This window comes from Lagopus leucura, unplaced genomic scaffold, assembly GCF_019238085.1.
Source record: "Lagopus leucura isolate 7727_CA_CO unplaced genomic scaffold, USGS_WTPT01 Super-Scaffold_100019, whole genome shotgun sequence".
Taxonomy (NCBI): domain Eukaryota; kingdom Metazoa; phylum Chordata; class Aves; order Galliformes; family Phasianidae; genus Lagopus; species Lagopus leucura.
Window position 1 is genome coordinate 6,921,165 of NW_024962273.1, and position 18,230 is coordinate 6,939,394.

The 18,230-nt window shown below is 41.6% G+C and overlaps 2 protein-coding genes across 5 annotated transcripts in view; one reads left to right on the top strand and one right to left on the bottom strand.

Moving 5' to 3' along the window:
- Nucleotides 1–110: 110 nt before the first annotated feature.
- On the top strand, nt 111–18,043 carry LYPD1 (LY6/PLAUR domain containing 1). 3 transcript variants are annotated; one of them, XR_006180297.1, is made up of 4 exons: nt 111–182; nt 727–864; nt 13,866–16,291; nt 17,715–18,043. XR_006180297.1 is itself a non-coding variant. In XM_042877834.1 (3 exons), exons 1-3 carry the CDS (start codon nt 131–133, stop codon nt 14,099–14,101), a joined length of 426 nt encoding a protein of 141 aa, XP_042733768.1. In that variant the 5' UTR covers nt 111–130; the 3' UTR covers nt 14,102–17,296. The 3 variants fall into 3 exon arrangements, 1 of the variants encoding a protein (XP_042733768.1); XR_006180298.1 differs by lacking the exon at nt 17,715–18,043 and having other exon boundaries at nt 13,866–16,033; nt 16,228–17,295; XM_042877834.1 differs by lacking the exon at nt 17,715–18,043 and having other exon boundaries at nt 13,866–17,296.
- The window catches only part of GPR39 (G protein-coupled receptor 39), a 65,987-nt gene continuing 60,949 nt past the window's right edge, over nt 13,193–18,230 (bottom strand). For both annotated transcript variants that reach the window (XM_042877832.1, XM_042877833.1), the window contains exon 3: nt 13,193–15,195. In XM_042877832.1, the coding sequence (XP_042733766.1) occupies nt 14,675–15,195 (521 nt within the window). In that variant the 3' untranslated portion in view covers nt 13,193–14,674. The remainder of the gene's footprint in view (nt 15,196–18,230) is intronic.

An 18,230-nucleotide genomic window follows, 5' to 3' on the forward strand; every position in this document is an offset into this window, starting at 1 on the left:
GCCGGGCGGAGCGGCATCGGGCAGACGCCGCTGCCCGCTTTACGGCGGCTGGGAAGCGGCTCCGAGCGCGGCGCGTCCCTCCCGCCGATGCCCCTCCGTGCCCCACCGCCGGCCCGGCGGCTGCGGGAGGATGCGGCTCTTCCTCCTCGCCGCTACTTTCTGCGGACTGTGCCTGGCTCCAGGTAAGAGGTTCCGCGCCGGCATCCCGAAGGCGAGACCCCTGTGCGGAGCCCGCTGCCCCGACCCCGTCCCGCGGCGGAGCGAGGCGTGATCCCCGGCGGGGAGCTGGGATCTGAGGGCTGCCAGGGAGCGGCAGCTCCGCGCGGAGCGCCTCGTTGGGGACGATGTACTGCAGCCGTAATCGCGCGTGGCAAGATAGTAATTAAATCATTTGTCATTAATTAGTAGCTAAGTAAAGCCGGCGGCGCGGCTAAGAGCTGGAAAGCACCTCGCGGCCGAGCTGCTGGCCCGCAGCGCGGATGGTTGCGGCGCGTTGCACTGAGGGCACCGGCGGGGCTGCAGCCGGAGCCGAGCGCGGGGCAGCGCTGCGCTCGGGGTTTGTGCCGCCTGCTGGTCGCCGCCCTGGGACCGGGCGGTGCGAGGCGTTTGTGCCCAACTCGTGCTGAGCAGCGATCAGTAACAAGAAATAGGGAACGGTGAGCGCCTCTTCTGCACGTGTTGATTTCATTTTTATTTCCTTCTGAGTGAAACTCCTATCTGTTCCAGGTTTCGGTTTGCAAATACAGTGCTACCAGTGCGAGGAGTTCCAGCTAAACAATGACTGCTCCTCTCCGGAGTTCATTGTGAATTGTACAGTGAACGTTCAAGATATGTGTCAGAAAGAAGTAATGGAGAAAAGTTTTGGTAAGGATTTAATAGTTCAGCTTCTGTTTGTGGTGGGGAGCATTTGTTGCTTTTTGCTCCACCCATTCATAGTCTGCAGCTCCAGATGAGTTTCATAGTCCCACCAACAGGGACTCCGCATTTAATTTTTCGCACTTCTGATTGACTTTGTGACTCAGTATTTAATTTTTGCCCTTTAAAATTGGTGTAAAAACTGAAGGATGTAAGCCAAATGTTGGTAATGCTGTTAATACAGTCTTTGGGGTCTCAGATCTAGTTTCCCTGCATTGGGAAATTAATAACAACAAGTTAGTTTAATCTCATTACAGTTAATTACATGGGTTTTTTTTTCCCCAAGAGAAAGAAGAGAGCATTAAATTAGTAATTCCCTCCTTTCTTTTATTTACTTTAGCAATTCATATACTCTGAAGGTTTGCCCTGTCTGCTTTGCTTTCATCCATAAAAGAAAATATCAGACTAAGAGGGGAGAAGTATATTGTGAATGCTTTTTTGGAGTTTGGGTTGCAATGGGAGGGCACAAATGTTTGCACAGTATTTGCCGTACTCATTTTCTAAGTCTGAAGAGGTTTTGCCCTTACTGTAATTAATACTGAGCTAGCATATTCGGAGATGAATTTGTTCACAAGGAAACCAGCTGCAGTTCTGCTTTGTAACCCTACTGTTTCATGAGATATGCCATAATTTGTTTTTCAAGTTCCTCCTTGTGGAAGTGATCTGAGAACCCTCTTGGTTTTCAGAACACCATGTTGCTCAGTAGCCTTTCACAGGTGTAGAAGACTACAGCTTGATTAGGGACCTGCGGGGGATGGGGAAATGTCTGCACGAGTTGGAGTTCCTGTAGCATCCCACTCCTGTTGCAAATAGCTGTTTTTAGGTCTTAAGAAGTGTAAGGTACCCAGTGCTACCTCAGTTTAGATGTGACCATTACACGGAATGGCAGTTTTTGGACTTGAGAACCTTGAGTTAAGGGGTACCTGCTCCCCAGCGAAAGAGCCCCCAGCTGAGGGTGCAGCTGCAGAGCATGGAGGTTACTGGTGTAAAGGACTGTTGGGCTGCTAAAATAAATGAGGCTGGGTCAGTCCTTCTTCAGGGACAGCAGAGCCCCTCTCTTCCTTGCTAATGAGCATGGTCTCTGTCTTGAGCTGTAATGCATGCTCTTTGCATTTGGAAACCATTCATTAGCGCTTTCAAGATGCTCACCCATGATCTGTTGCTGCTTGTGCTGGTAGTCACAGATGACTGCATTAAGAATAATACAGAAATAATGATGATTGTTGTTAACTGCCAACAGTAGCTGCACTGCTGGCACTTTGTTTTGTCCTGGGTAACACCATCCACAGTTCTGTTTCTGAGCAGTATACAGCTCTCCAGCAGAGAGAAAAAGATACACGTTTAAAGAGAGATTAGTCTCTTTAAACTGCATGTTATTGCAGCATTTTATTTCAAGTTTACTTGTAAAAGATAGCACTGATATGAGATAGTTTATGGCTTACAAGGTACTTTGAAAGTCTGAGTGTTTCTAAATGAGTATTTAAAAGCTTTGCTACCTGCACACTAAAGAGATTCAATGGTAATTTTAATAGGTTTGAATTGATGCAGTGGCAGTGTGATGTGCAATCAATGTGGTACATAGGCATGTGTAGAAATACCTCTCCTTAACAACGGTCACTTTTCTCAGTTCATTCTTAACATCTGTGTGTCTGTGTGTTTATATTTTCAAATATCGCCCTCGGGTCCTTTGTGTTTCAATTCAGTACCATCTCAGAATGCATCAGCCTGCCAGAAATGTGTCTGTAATCTCTCTCTCTGGGAGTGCTGGGAGAGTTCTTTAAGTCAAGAACACTGCTCACATGTTCAAGTGCAATTCTTCTCGATAAGTGTGTGCACACACCTGTGGGTGATCAGCCATGTGCCTTCTCTCAGATTGGCAGGCAAAGCTGCAGCCTGGCCACTGTGACCGTGGCATGCTGAAAATGCTGCTTGGAACTGGTTAGATAGATTTCAGATGTGCAGGGATACATAGCTTGTCCTTATTCCTGTGAAGAAATTGATTTGCAACTTGTTTCTGTGCAATTTTGTACCATCTCTAAGCTGATTCTTGGATATTTATTTTAGGAGAGAGCTAGCATGCAGTGCATAGCAGGTACTCCTGTTTGGTTTTATTTAATTTACTTCCATAAGTGCAGTCCTTATTCGCTTTAAGTTAAGAGATTGTAAACTTCAGCTAGTGAATAAATTACAATTTTTAACCCAAGTATTTCATATTGAGTAAAACTTAAGAGTGCTAGCATGGTTTCTCTGTTATTCTGTCAGTTCTAGAGAGAATTGGCTGTAAAACAGGGATGATTCAGTTCATCATCCTTCTTTGTTTTTTTCCTAATTGATATTTAAATGGGAGTAGTACAAATGCCTTCTTCTCACAAGTTTTATTTAATAATTCATTCTGTGTCTACCATGCATCTCATAACTTCAGCTTTCAGTGATAAGCAACAGTCAAAGAAGCCAAAGTGTTTCAAATGTGGATTTTAATTTATAATAGACTTGTGTGTGAATTTTCAACCTGGAATATGAAATATGAGAATTTGCATTTATTTGACAATGCAATCTGATAATTAAAGTTTTTCCTCTTCACTAGATACAGTCAGAGGAGTATAATTTAATTTTTGTAGACCAACCCTTTTTTGTGCTTAATAAAACATAGCTGTGAAAGTAAGCAAAACATTAAAAGTTTGTTTTAAACTGTACTTGAATGCAATACACTGAGATGTAGTTTAGGGTCCGAGTCAGTAACCTTGTGGCCCATCACCCATCCTCTGTAACGTGCTTTGCTCTGTTTGCCAGTGAAGGGGGTCACTGGCTTTGGGGTGCTGGTGTGCCTACAGCCTGGTGCCCAGCGTGCAGCCAGTGACTTCTTTCTTACGTGTTTGGTTACGCAGTGATGCTTCTTTCATTCAGCTTCATTTCTCTATTAAAATTCCTGACTCTATGCAAGCTTTTTTTGTCTACATTGTAAATAGCTCCTTATGCCTGATAGCAGTGAAGTGAACCACTCCTCCTTAGTCCCTATAGTGTCAGTGCTTGCAATACTACTATGTTCTCTCAGCACGTTTTCAGTTTCTGGAGAAGCGTTCTCACAGAGTGAACTTCAGCTTTAGGTAAGAGATGCGTAACAGCAGCAGAGAGTCTCTAACCCAGAGCTTAAAAAGCATCTGTTGTTGTGACAGCCCCTCATGGGAGTAGCTAGCAATGCAGGTTTTAGTCACTGGTGTTCTGAATTAGCTGGGCGGCTGTGGCATCCCAGCTGTTCTATTATTAGGTAGGAACTTGCTTCATTGCACAACTGAAAATGATTTGAGAATCGAGCAGTAATTAAGCATGCATCTAAGTGGTAACATGAGCTGGTGTAATTCTGTCTTTCCTGCAAAGATTGCTATGGCAATTTACATTTCTGTTGTGCTTTGGGGATCTGTGAGTATACAAAATTAGAGAGTTTGTCAAGAAAATGACAAAATATTTGTCTCGCTTAAGCAAAGTTGTGTTTAAAAATTTTGCTGGGGTAAGTTTGCAGTTGTGTTACCGTTCTGCTCCAGTGGGAGATACAGAAGGACAGCATTCTACTTGAGAAGTAGAACCTTATAATTTAACATTGTAAATTAATATCTCAAATATATACATATAGATAGATAGAAATGACTGCTTTCCCCCTGAAGAGGGAAGAATGGTGAGCGTGGGGCATGGCACTGAAGGCCACATCAAGTAATTTTTGTCCCACAGAAATTAACCTAAGGGCTACGTTTGTAGTGCATTCTTTAGCTGGAAATGCAGGTGTTTGGGATCAGCATAAATGAAGTGTCTGACCAAGTTCTTTTGTACAGGGACTCCCCTTGCTTGTGGAATTCCCCATGGCACGCTCCATCATCCTGCTTGCCTCTCACCTGTCCCTCTCTGAAGTTTTAACTCAGTTATTTACATCTTGCTGCATTTTGGAATATATGCAGGAACAAAGAAGTCCCGTGGTGTACTGGGATCGGGTGGCTTGTATTGATGGTGTGCATGAGTCTATAACGCACACGTGCTGTTATACAGATGTCATAGGAAGCATACTGATAATGAAGTTTACTGAGGGCAGGAGCTCAGCCTACTGAGCATTAAAGCTGATCTAAAACCTATTTAGGGAAAAATGAAACTTGCAATATGAATAGCTTAGAAAGGAATTGAGCATGAAGGATGAGACCATCAACCCAGAAAGGCAGCAAATGCAAATCTCGCAGAGCTTACTGTAAGCAAACCTGTCTGTGTGGATATTCTGAGCAATATACCTTGTGCTTAATGTACTCGTAAGTATACTTTCACAAAATAGGTTTTTACTGTTTTGTTGGTTTGTTTTTTTTTTGAGAGGGATATGGTGGTTTTTTTCCAGTAGTAAGATCTGATATTTTAAGGCACCTGTATATATGAAACAAAAATTGTTTGAGGTATTTGCAGTGGATTTGGAAAACAAACTCATTATTTCCTATTGATCTGTAATAAGAAACTTCTTCCTGGCTTGCAATGGCCTTTCACGTGTATTTACACTGTATATAATCCAGTAATGTAATTAAAGCAATTACTGTAATTGTATGCTTTAGAGTAGTGCATGGGAGTAACAGGAACAAGATGATTATTTCACTGTTGAGTTGCACGTATTTCTAGCTCAGTTTTGGCTACCCAGTCATCTGATTTATCAGGCAGAGGGAACTAAAGTGTCTTAAGTTGTGCCCTTACATGGCCTATGTTAAGCACTTCACCTGTGATTGATTTATTAATCTCACTGAGTTGCTGCTGTGCTTAAGTTGCTGTGTGCATGGCTGTTCAGGATTACAGAAGCACACGCTCTTCTCTCTTTTCACTCACAGCACCCGTTAGGACATACGAACTGCATTTTTGTATCAGGAGTAAATTACATTCTGGTATGCACGTATTGACTAAATGATTTAAATAGCAAACAAAGTTTAATGTCTTCAGAATAGCTGTAGCCATTAAAGTTTTGCAGGTAATAACAGTATCCCCAGAGTCTGGTCAGAACCAGTAAAGAACATCCACTGTTTTTTCTTCACACTCTCTTTTGGTTAGAACACATCAAAGCAACTCAAAAGAACTTGTGATATTGCACTTGACTTTGATTTTTAAAAACCTTTTTTTGGAAATGGGGGAAAAAAGCTTACCATGTGACACTTGCCATATATAACGTCATGCTTCAATCTGTTGGTTTTTCAGTGAAATGAAGACATAATAACCAACACTGGAAACACACAGTTCACTTCTGAAACTGACATGCATAAAAGATATGCAGTGTATGTTGTTAATTTGTACTGCATGCTGAAAACTTCTAGCTGTGGATATATTGCCAGTCAGAAACGCTGCCCAGATGCCGAAGCTTTCCTCGGTAAATTGCTTCTAATCTCTGAGTTGCCTTGGAAAACTTCCAGACATTTGATGAACTAAAGGTGTCAGCTGAGGAGAAATTATGGCCAGTATTTAATAGATTGCTGTTCTGACTGCCTTTAAACACACAAGAGTAACGGAGTTAACAGTTCAAGCAGTTTATGACTCGAAAGTCATCACAAATATTCGAGTGCAGAAGTAATGAAGGGCTGTACTATTGAAAGGAAGTTGTGCTATCTGGTCCAGTGAATTTCATTTTTCTCAGGATATGGACAATAGCTTTTTATGTTTTTCTTTCTCTCAGACTTGTATGAAAGGTATACAAATGAGTTTTGGGAGGATAAAATGCCCAGAGCCTGGTACCTCTTAAACCTCCTTTAAGATGTTTCTCTTGCATGTCACACACAAATGAGTCTTCGTTCCCAAAACCTTTGCTCTGCTGTGCTCCTCTTTGTCTTAGCTTCCAATGATCTATTAAAATGTGAGCAGATATATTTTAATTAGACCCAAATGGTTTTCATCTCCATCTTTCACTTGTAGACTGTACACATTTGAAGACTTGATGCAACCCATTTTGCCAGAGTGGCAGACTAGCAATGATGCTTTGAGTGTGGGGAAAAAGATGTAAACAAACAGGTGAATCTTGTTCTGAAAGTAAGCAGGTTATAAAACTGTGGCTATAATATAACTAAAGATTAAAAAAAGGTGAATGGATTTCAGCAATACTGGCACACCATCATAAATGTAAGACATTCCAGTGCAATTGGTACTCAGCAGGATGCATCAAGACTATTTGCAAGTAACATTTGTTGAGTCTTAGTACACAGGTATATCACTTGAACATTTGTAGAAACATAATGACAGAGGATTTCCAGTTCATTTACTCAGATAAGAGTTACATAAAGAAAAATGCTAATATGGGATCCTGAAAGTGAAGTCCAGGTTCACCCCTCTTGCTAAAAGATAAAGTATTTTTTGATTGTGCTATCCAAAGCACTTCCTTTCCTGGTAGGAGAAAAGGATAGGTGATGGAGGACCGAACTTCCTTGAAGTCTCGAAAGATTGAGAGATTCCATGTGCTAATGCTTGACTCTAAGTTGCCATTAGTGAGCAGAGATATTAATTCAGACAGTGGAAAACAAAGAAATTAGGTAAGCAGGTGAAAGCTGAGCTTTGACTTTTGGTTTGTTGCCTCCTATTGCTTTAAACAACAAAAAATAAAGATGATGATACCAGCATTAGCAGCTGTACCTAACTCCCTCAGTCTATGCAACTCTACATAGCTTAATGCTTTGCTTCTGCTTTGTGATGCTACTTTGTGCTGTTATTCTCTTTATTAAAGATGCAATACCAGAATTGGAAATGACTTACAGGGAGGTATCATAATAATGCAAATCCTTGTCAGTCAACAGTTGTCCAGTTTTCTCCTAACACAAGTTAATTCAGCACAATGACATAGCACTTGAGGGTCAGAATCGAGAGTGCAGTCTTTCATTGTCAAAAGCCTCCTATTAGTTTTCATGAACAAGTTCAAAACTCTGAAATATAGGGAGTATTTGTGAGCATAATGAGTGAGCTTTCATATTATATTATAATGAAAATAGGCTAATATGCCCGGGTAGGTTCTGTTGGTTTTGTTTTCTTTCAGAGTGATACACTCCCTAAGAGTCTAATTGCATGGATATGCTTTTATCTTGCCTGCTGAATGCATCAAAGGAAGGAGGTAGGAGGAAATAGCTGTGGTCCTAAAACAAAGGATTAAACATCAGGAAGCGTGTCACCTAGCTTTGTGAAGGAGTTCGGGTCATTTAATTTCAGTGCCTGAGTTTCTTAACCTAGAAACCACTGTTTATGGGTGCCCATAGTATATAATTAGTTGTTTAAAAGGCAATTAGTAAATTTCATGAGAATTTCTAGCAAGGTGCAAATTATTTAAACCACTCGTGAACTCCAGAGAAAGCTGGGAATATGGGATAGGAGGAGTTACTGTAAGGTGAAACGTAGAGGACGTGGCTGGATATGGTCACAGTGCACACCAGCTTAAACTCATTTTCTTCCTAACACTGCAGTTACAGTCATAACTGAAAGGAATCAACTTTCCTGACATAGATTGTTCTAAACCAATATAAACACAGTCCAGCTGAAACTATGACTGTTTGTGACGTGTGCTTCCACAATGATTTCTTTTCAACATCAAATCACTTCTGGAGATATTTAGGGTCTTACTAAATATTGCTAATTGTTTATCTCTAGAGGACAAATGACAATAGGATCTGCTGCATCTGTCTCTATATGAAGTACACGGAAAGGTACCAGCAAAGGAGTAGACAATTATAACTGCAGAACTGCTGAAGATGGACATAAAAACAAATATGAAAACTAAGAATTCGAACTTAGAAACCCATTTGTGAGAATTTTAAAACCAATTTTCAAGTTTACTGATACAGCAAAGTCCGGAAATAGTCACACTGTATATTATATGTACCTCAGTAATGGATGGATATGAAATGCTTACATGTTGCTGTAGAGTAAGTTCTCATTTTAGCTTTCAGCATCCATCACAGATCTTTCATAATTCCTACTGGATGCCGAAGGTCCCTCGGCTGGAGGGTAGGCAACAGTTTAGGATGAGAAGGGAAGGATGGCACATATAATCAAACATGCAGTGTGGTTAGGCAGACAAGGGATCAAGTTGAAGCAAAACAGAAAGGAAAACTTGAGGGTTTACCAGGACCTGAAAATTGGTGGTTGTGAAGTAAGGTACTCCAAGCCTGCTAAGGGGACTTTGTGACTGCTCAAGGATGCTTACTTGGACCTTCATAGGACCTGAAGCTTCTTCTCATGCTCCAGAATGTTCTGTCTGATGCAGCAGGCATGCTGGGGCTATGCACAGAATGTGTGGAAGGCGTTGCAGAAGACAAATATGGCTTTATGCCTACAAAGCTGGATATTTATAAACACTGTAGCAAATGTTTGGGGGCTTTTTTTATTGTTTGCATTTGTAGATGTTTTTGTTTTACTTCTGCTTTTTTTCTGGTGGGAGTTGCTAGTCTCATCCATTATACAGAACATTTGGCTTGGAAATGTTTGCATTGGGCTAAACATCATCACCTACTTTGATGCGAGCTAAACTTGCAGCTAAGAGTTTTGTGGCCATGGACAGTTCTGTGGTAATAAAAGTACTGCAGTTTCCTGCTGAAATGTACCCGTTCAGGAAATAGCTTAAGACTTGTTGGGTCTCCAAATGGGAAGGTGACTATCTTCTTTGGAAATGAGGTCATGAATCTTTGAATTGTATCCTAGCTCCCTATTTTGGCTTCAAATGTTGTATGTGTTTGACTGAAGGAGTCTTGAGAGTACGGGTGTCAAAGCTGTTTACAGGATTATGGTGGGCTTTTTGACTGCAGAGGTTTGCTCTTTTTTCTCTGTACCTTCTACAAAAGAAGAGTTTGAGGTGCACAGTAAGTCTCTTTTTAAAGAACTAAGAAAAAATGTTTGGGTATTCAGGTGCTTCTTGCATATGGTCTAAGAACTAGGTGTTATGTCAGCTCTTTTGGTTGTTCTGGAGATGTGTTTAGCTGTTAATGTTTAGAGGACGTGTACTGGGCTTTGCAGACAGGGCACTCAGAAGAACTTTGACTTTGTAGATTTGAGTAAATTGTAGTCTGAATTGTTTGGTGCCATCATGTGCATATGGCTAAAACTGAGCACCAGGGGGTGGATGCACAGAGCTAAGCAGTGGTTAAACAGTGGCTTTGAGTGTTATGCCATAGTTCTTGGGTGTGTGTCTGTGTGGATGTAGATAGGAAAATCAGTACTAGAAAGGAGCTATGAAAACGCCTTCAGACTTGTATTTTCATCACTTAAGTGTATGAAATAGGGCAGAAATCTTACAGAAAGATGGTTTAGGCCTTGATGCTTTCAAAGTGTACGACCATGCAGAACAGACAGGAGGGTAAGGTTGGCTTGCTTAACCTAAGAGTAAAATGTCAGTGCTTGGTTTAACCTCAGTGTTGGATTTTTTGTTCATTTTAATGCACTTAGCAGTAGGCACATGTGATACAACAGAAGGGAGAGGAATACTGTTGCACAGATACTCTAACCTAGTCTTATTCCCTAGCTTCTTCATATTTAAAATACATCTTGAGCAAAATTCACAAACCTTGAGGCTGAAGTGAAGGAAAATTAATCTGTCAGTAGTAGATATTTCATAGTAAAGCATCTTTATAGTACACACACAAATACATAGCCCACACTGCTGTCAGGGCCCTGCTAAATTGGTGAGAAAGGCTGGGTTAGTCGGTACTCAGCCTTCAAGAGATGGAGCACAAATGTGGTAGCTGAGTAGGCAGCCTGCAATGACACTGTCCCAGTAAAAGCACAGTGTAAAATGTAAAGCCTCCTTGCCTAGTCAGCAATTCAGAATGCTCTGAGATAGAAGCTCTTTAAAAAAGCTCAACAACTGTATTTCTAGGTGATGCATTAATGAAGATACCAAGCTGATTGCTCAAGCAAGAATATCCAGTAATTAGTGGTTATGTCTGTAGTATGAGCCTCATGAAGCAGATAACCACTTTGAAGCACTGCCTGCCATTCAGGCTGCTGGTGGCAAATGGTTCTGGAAGATCTCAGAAATAGTTTCAGAACTGGATCAGTGTTACCATAAAACCCTGCAAGAGCAGAGTATCAGTAAAGAAGTCCTTGAGACATAAAAGCAATTAATCTAGACTTAATGCAGAAAGGACGCTGACGTCCTGCCGAGCTCAGGGAGTGAACAGCAGTAGCTGGGGTGTATTAACCTGCAGCTGGAGTGAGGAGATGGTGTTTCTGGCACAGAATCACAGAAGCCAGTTATGCCAATTGATTTTCTACCACAACTAAACAGAAATCATAATACGGTGGGAAGGAGGCTTAGGAGTATTTTCTGCCTTTACTTATTTCATACTATTTAGACTCCTATTTCTTTCACACTCACAGTAAAATATACATATATATGTGAAATTATGGCTGCAGTGTTTTTAAAATGTCATTCTTGTAATGTTGTCTTTTCTCCCATTAATCTTCTATGCTTGTTTTCATTATATCTTGCCTTAAAGGTACAGCAGAACTACAAGAAAAGCACAGCCATTTCATTCTGATCGAGTTTAGTTCATGCCCAATGCCTCATAAATTCTAGGAAGCATAATTAGTGGATAATGACAGTTGATTTGTGAGCTGAAAAGGATCCATCAGTACTTAAAGGAAAAAGTTAGCACGTGGAGGGCACGTCTCAGCCACACAGCTATCAAAAAACTGATGGTGCAGACTTTTTTATGGAAGTAATTTGTTTCAATTTGGATTATTAGAGCTAGAAATGGGACTAAACAATTATTGGTGAGTGGAATTCCCAATTGGAAGAAATATCTTACAGAAAAGACACAAGAAGCATTACAATATGATTTTATTACTAGTTAGATTTTCTCTATTTAGGCATGAACACAGTCCATCTGTGCATGAAACCCCAATGCTGAAGCCACAAAACACTGATCTTTGCAGGAACGTTGGGTTTTGACTTCAAAAAGAGCTCAGGATTATTCTGCGCAATCTGTCCTGGAAAATGGAGCTGCTGTAAATGCACAGCTACACTGCAAGAGTTGGATCTTTGCAGGAGAGGCCTCCTGGATCTGTCTGGTGAACACAGTGCGTCAGAGTGCATTATCTAATTGTTCACTGAGCGATTCTCATGGCCTAGCCTGCTGAATATTGCAAAGTGTATGATACCGCAGGGACTTCAGTAAATCACTTAGTATTGTGAGAAGGCCCTTTCCTGTGAAAAGGAAATGGCAGGAAGAGAGTGATGCACAGAACAAGGGGAGTAGGAGATCTGCCAATGTCAAAAGCTTTTTGCAGGCATGATCAGGGGAGAGCCAAGACTTGCCGCTCATGCGGAAGATGCGGAATGGCTGAGTTAGGTGAGTCTTTAGCTGTAGGGAAGGAGCAGAAGATGAGGTGCTTAGAGGTGGGAAGGCAATCACTGTGCTTAATTCCACTGAGTTCCTTTCTCAGGAGAGAAAGGGGGAGAAAAAGGTTGATCACAGCCATGGGGAGGTTCATGTCTGTCTCAGCTATCAGAAGACTTTGGACAAAGTGCCGGATCTTTGTGGGAGAGGTGAGCCTATCAACAGCACAGCTGAGGCCCTTTGGCAGTGGTTTGTCAGCAGACACAACTCTCTTCTTTTTGCAAATTCTAACAATAAAGATTGTGCCTCTTGATCGCTGTGCATTTGCTGCTACAGTTAGAGCAGTGTGCACATCCTCCTCCTTCTTGAGGAAAGACTCTCCCTGCTGTGCTGATTGATTGAAGCTCACTGCACACCGAGAAAGATTTAACGCTGTCTTGAGGGCGTCTCTTTGTAAGTTTAACTTGACAGCCCTAAAGCGCGTTTCAGAGTTTGAATTTGGGGCAGGAGGGAGAGCACAACACAAGGAAGCCTCCGTTATGTCTGGATGCAGCAGTGTTGTGACAGTACAAAAGAACTGCTTTAATTAAAATTGTCTGAAGACAGGAAATCTTTCTTTTTGAGCATAACCCAAATAAATGGTATTTTGCTGCTCTTTACAGCACTTAGTAGTGTGGTGGCAGTTGCTACTGCAGAAATATCTACTGCAATGTATCGCAGTGTTTGTTTCTACAGACCCCTCCCTGAAGTCCCCCTGCAGGAGGTGCAAGTTCAGTACCCATGGGTTATATTCTTCTGTTGTTCCTTTAAAGTCTAAATCATTGTATTTAAAAACTTGGTGGAACCGCACAACCACGCTTCAGGTAGGGAAGGCACTGTTGTCTGAGGGAATCCTGGTCCATGCTCTTTAAGAGGGAAAAGAAATCACTTTGAGAATCCCGTGTTCTAAAGGAATTATGGTTTTTATTATCCTTAAAAATGTATCTTTTTTTACAAACACAAGGCAATACTGGCAGACTTCCTTTTTATGTATGTTAAAATGCTTTTATAAATAAGGCTTTCAAATCAGGAAAGCCATTTCTGTCAAAACATAAACTTTTGTTGAACTATTAAACCTCAAAGAGTAAGAACTGAGACCACCTGGAAAAGTACTGATAGTCAGCCTCCTTTTGCTGTTGGTAACTTGTCTGGGTAACAGCGGCAAGGAAAAAAAAAAAAAATGACCAAAATACAAATTAACAACACAGAAAACTGTAATTATTCAGACACCTTCATTCAGGTGTTCAACAATAGAAATAACTTCAGAATTTACTGCATTCCAGTTGTAGCTATTCAAACAACATGTTCCGAAAGATGAGAAATTCTGTTATAAAAGGGATGTTTTGATATACATTATGTGAATCACGTTTGTAGTGGTTTGTTGGTTCCAACCAGAATCAAATAAAAGAAAAATCCCAAACGTGGTGGCCGTGGTTCTCCTGCAGTGCAGAGCTGTTTGCTGTGTCCCAGCCGAGGTGTGTGGCTTAATCACCAGCATTGCTTTGGAAACGTAAACTGTTCTGCAAGAGTTTTCAAGTATGAATCATAAAGGAAAGCTATGCTCATGTCAAGCTAAGTAACCTTTGTTCTGTGCCACAGGAATCATGTATCGCAAATCCTGCGCGTCTTCAGCAGCGTGTCTGATAGCTTCTGCTGGATACCAATCTTTTTGCTCTCCAGGGAAAGTGAACTCTGTGTGCATCAGCTGCTGCAACACTCCGCTCTGCAATGGACCCCGGCCGAAGAAGAGGGGGAATTCTGGTGTGAAACTGAGGGCACACGTGATAACCACTGCTCTGCTCCTTAAATTATCTCTCTTGTTTTTGTATTGCTAAACTTCGAGCAAGTTTCTTGTCCTGACGTGATTTATTCTATCTCCTCCTTTCTTCAAAGACACTGCAATTATTTTTATTTGTTTTTAAGTCTCTATCAACAGCGAGGGAAGTTCAGCGGCTGTGGGGAAAGAGGCTGATACTTCTGGCAGCTAATGCAGAAACCGGAACACAGGAAGTTCCATCCTAATGCGAGGAAGAACTTTACTCTGGAGCACTGGAACAGGCTGCCTGGAGAGGTTGTGGAGTCTCCTCTGGAGATATTCAAGACCCACTTGGATGCTTTCCTGTGTGACCTGCTGTAGTGAGCCTGACTGAGCAGGGGGGTTGGCCTCAATGTCTCTAGAGGTCCCTTCCAACCCCTAATATTTTCTGTGATTGTGTGATTCTGTGAATTCTGTTAGCAGATTGAGATTTTTTTTAAGTGCACACTGGAAATTCAACAGCAGGATACGGAACTCCTGTTCTTTTTGCATAACTGGAACCAAATCCATTGTGTTATTAAGACGTAGTCAAGTCCTTGGCCACTTCAGTTCACGTGTTTTGATGTTCATTGCTGCCCACTGCCTTATGAAGTCATACTTCATGTTCACAAAGGCCATTCTGTGCATCTGGGCTAGGCTTTGAGCTCGTCTCTAGTGGCACTACTTCCAAGCTGTGCTCCTGCAATTCAAGATCTGGCTTCTGCAGACTGCAGTCGGGGCTGGCCTCATTCTGAGAAGTACTTAAACCTTTGCTATTGCTCCTTGTGGAAGAGCTGCGCTTGGAGGAAATGAAGAGCAGTGGGCGTAGAGACCGGCTGCTCCTTGCTCTGGAGCTCAGGTTGGCTCTGAGGAACTTCTCTTTGTTGGCGTGCTCTATTGTCAGGTGGCAGCGGAGGACCTGCAGAAACACACTGCGGAACTGCTGAGAAGAGATATTGTACAGCAGGGGATTCACCACGGAACTGAGATAGAAGAAAATATCAGCGATGGGAAGGAGAATGATGTATGCCCTGAAGTAGGGGACGGTCCAGTCCTGCTTTGGTTTAGCAGCAGCCATGATCCTTCTAATCTGGTTCGGCATCCAGCATATTGCCAAGGTTGCAACAATCAGTCCTATGAGCAAAAAGAGGGAGAAGTGTGAATACTTGGGTGGGGGGGAAGCATACGGTATTAAGTATCAGTTCTGCACTTGTTAGGAAATAATACCAATTTTTCAGTGTTTTGCTTAACAGCTTTTTCTGCCAGCAGCATTTTTTGTTTGTTTTGGTAACTTACAAGGTCATTGCAGCATATAAAATGCTACGACAAAAGACTGCACAGTGCTTGGATAGTGGTCCTTTGTACCTGTTTTCATTTATTTATTTTCCATGTTCTTTCATCGATACCTGTATCTTTGGAAAGAATGGATATTTGGTTTGCTCTGCATTCCTACATTTATGTTTTTCCCTTTGCTTTGGAAAAGCAAACAAAATAAATAGAACCGATAGCCATATAAGATCAGGCAATACCCAGAAGAGATCAGATTCTTGTTTGTACTTGACAAAAAAAAAAAAGCAAAAAAAAAAAAAAAGCATAAAAATATATTTGGTGTTATTTTTGGTAAATTTCCTCTTACAGAAGATATTTTTAATTAAAGTATGTATGTATCTTTTTATGGTAATTAAGATATGTTGGACTTTCTTAAGAATGGAATTCCAGTGGAATTAAATTATGAATGTAAATGAGAAAAACCCAAGCCTGGTCACAGAAATGTAAGTGGTTTCAGATCATAAATTCTGCTCCAAAACGCGGTATCTGACCATTCTGTATTTATATGTGAATATAAAGACATGTTGCTGCATCACTAACAGCATTAAAAAGGGAGTGACTTCAGTGTTGAGAGCTCCATCTCCACAGCCAGGAGGGCTGCAGTGCTATGGCAGAGATGGCACCATCGGCCCTGGAGGGACAGGTGAGTGCTGTGAGCAGGAGGCTGAGCAGGGGCGGTGCTGCGGTGCTGCTGACATGGGCACATGCTGGGCATCCCACTCTTCACTTAAAATGCAAGGGAGACAAAATGGTTTCTCCTCAACACTTCCCCCTGAAGCTTCTGAAACAAAACACGATCACAAGTTTACTGCTTCCACTTTGTTTTTCTCTTTGCAGGAAACGTGCCTTATCTGAGTGCTTAAGAAGGAGTGGAAGCTGCAGGTTGGCTTCTCTGCTGCAGGTGCGCAAAGTAGTAGAGAGTATCTCAGTGGTGAATGGTTTACACTTCCCACAGACACTTGTTACACTGTTTATCTCCTCCAGCGTCTTGCCTCCCTTCCCAACAGAAGCACAGAAACATTTTAATTCTTACCTTTCTAGAATGTCATTAAAAAGATCACTGGGAAGGCAATTCTGAAATACTCCATGAATGCAGTCATCTTACTAGTGAGAAGTCACAAATATAAGGGGAAAGGAGGACAGAAAAGAGAAGCAATTTTTTTTGTAACTCTGAAACTGCCAGGACTTAGGAGGCTGTGCACTGGTTCTCTTCACCACCACCAGTTTGACTGGGGGTTAAAAAGAAAAAAAACTTTAATGAAAGCCATAGTTACTTTAAAAAAAAAACAAGAACACATGATCTCATTGTATGACAGTTCCCAAATAAAGGTCATCTTTTTGATCATTTGCTTTCATAATCACTTGATGTCACAGTGGTTTTGATGGAGAAGTACCTGAAAAACACAGCCATGGAGAAATGGATGGGCAGGGAGGAGGCCAGGCAGCTTGTTTTCAGTAGGTGTGACAAGTGCCCTTTGCTGTTTCTGTTAACTCCTCTTACACCCACAGCCATGGGTCTCTGCTCTCATCCCTGTTTGTAGCGATGCTGTGCCTCTGTGCTTGGCTGACTCTTCTCTGACTTCTGCAGCATCTCTGCCATCAGTTAATCTGAACTATTTATTACTCCTGCAAATCTTTTCTGTGCTTTTTTTCTCTGCTGTCAGCAGAACAAATACCCAGACAGCAGTCCTGGCATAGGCCAGCAGAGAACAAGAAGCCCCGAGCAGTGACTGCACTGAGCGTTTTCTCCTGTGCAGCTTAAAATTGGGCAAGAATTGTACAGACCTTGATTTGTGGTCTTTGTGCTTACCGGATGGTATCCTTCAAGGGAAAAGAAAATAAGTTCTATTGTGTAAATTTTTTTGTTGCTAGTTAGAAAAAGGATATTTCATCATGCTGATTAATAGTTCCCTAAATTGTGACTGATGCTGTGAAAAGCTGTCAGCAAACAGTGCATGCAAACTCAAATGCAGTGCACTAGGAAGTCTCATTTTTCACTTGTGTCTGAATTCTTTGTCATTGACTTTTCTTTTTAGTCCAAACTGCCAAATGTCTGAGCTTCCCCCTTATATCCTTCAGACTCTTTTGTTCTGGCGATTGAGTGTTTTGCTATGTGTACAGCAAGTGAAAAATGAGCTGCTGGTGCCCTTGCATGGTGTAGCGAAGCTCCGACTTTGAGAAGCAGAAGTCTGTAGAACCTCATCCCTTGCCAGGAATAAGTAATGGTGAATTGTTGCACCTGGAAAAACAAGAAGCATGTACTGCTTCAAACGAGCTGCACCATGTAAGTAAACCTGCTGACAAATTCCCATTATTTTTTCCAGCTGTTCATACTTCCAAGTATGAAGAAGTAAGCCCAAGTGCACCGAAAGAAAAGCTTTACATTCAGACCTTAGCACAGTAAATATTTTGACTGAATTATTGCTGCAATCAAGTTGAACTCGTATACAGGCTATATAGATTTTAGTCTTGTGATGTAATGAGCAGAAGGTGCTTAAACCACTTCATCTCAACTTGAATGTAAATCAGAGTGCATCCTGTACCCGTACGTGTGCATTTTCCCCCAGAAGTTGCTGTGTGTTAGGAATTAAACTCTTTTCATCTCATCTTCAATCTTCCCTTCCGCTCCTTATTAAAGTGAAAACAACTCCTACTCCATATTCTTTTCCACTTTCCTGACTTTGTGTTGAAGTGGCAGGCTAGGTGAGAGCAGAAATTGTCCCCTGGAGTAATGTTTATATACAAAGTAATGTTTTGTTCAAACGACCTCCACCTCTTGTGCCTGAAATTTCCAGTACACATTTGAATCACTCAATTTAATCTTCAGAAAGGCACCAGAC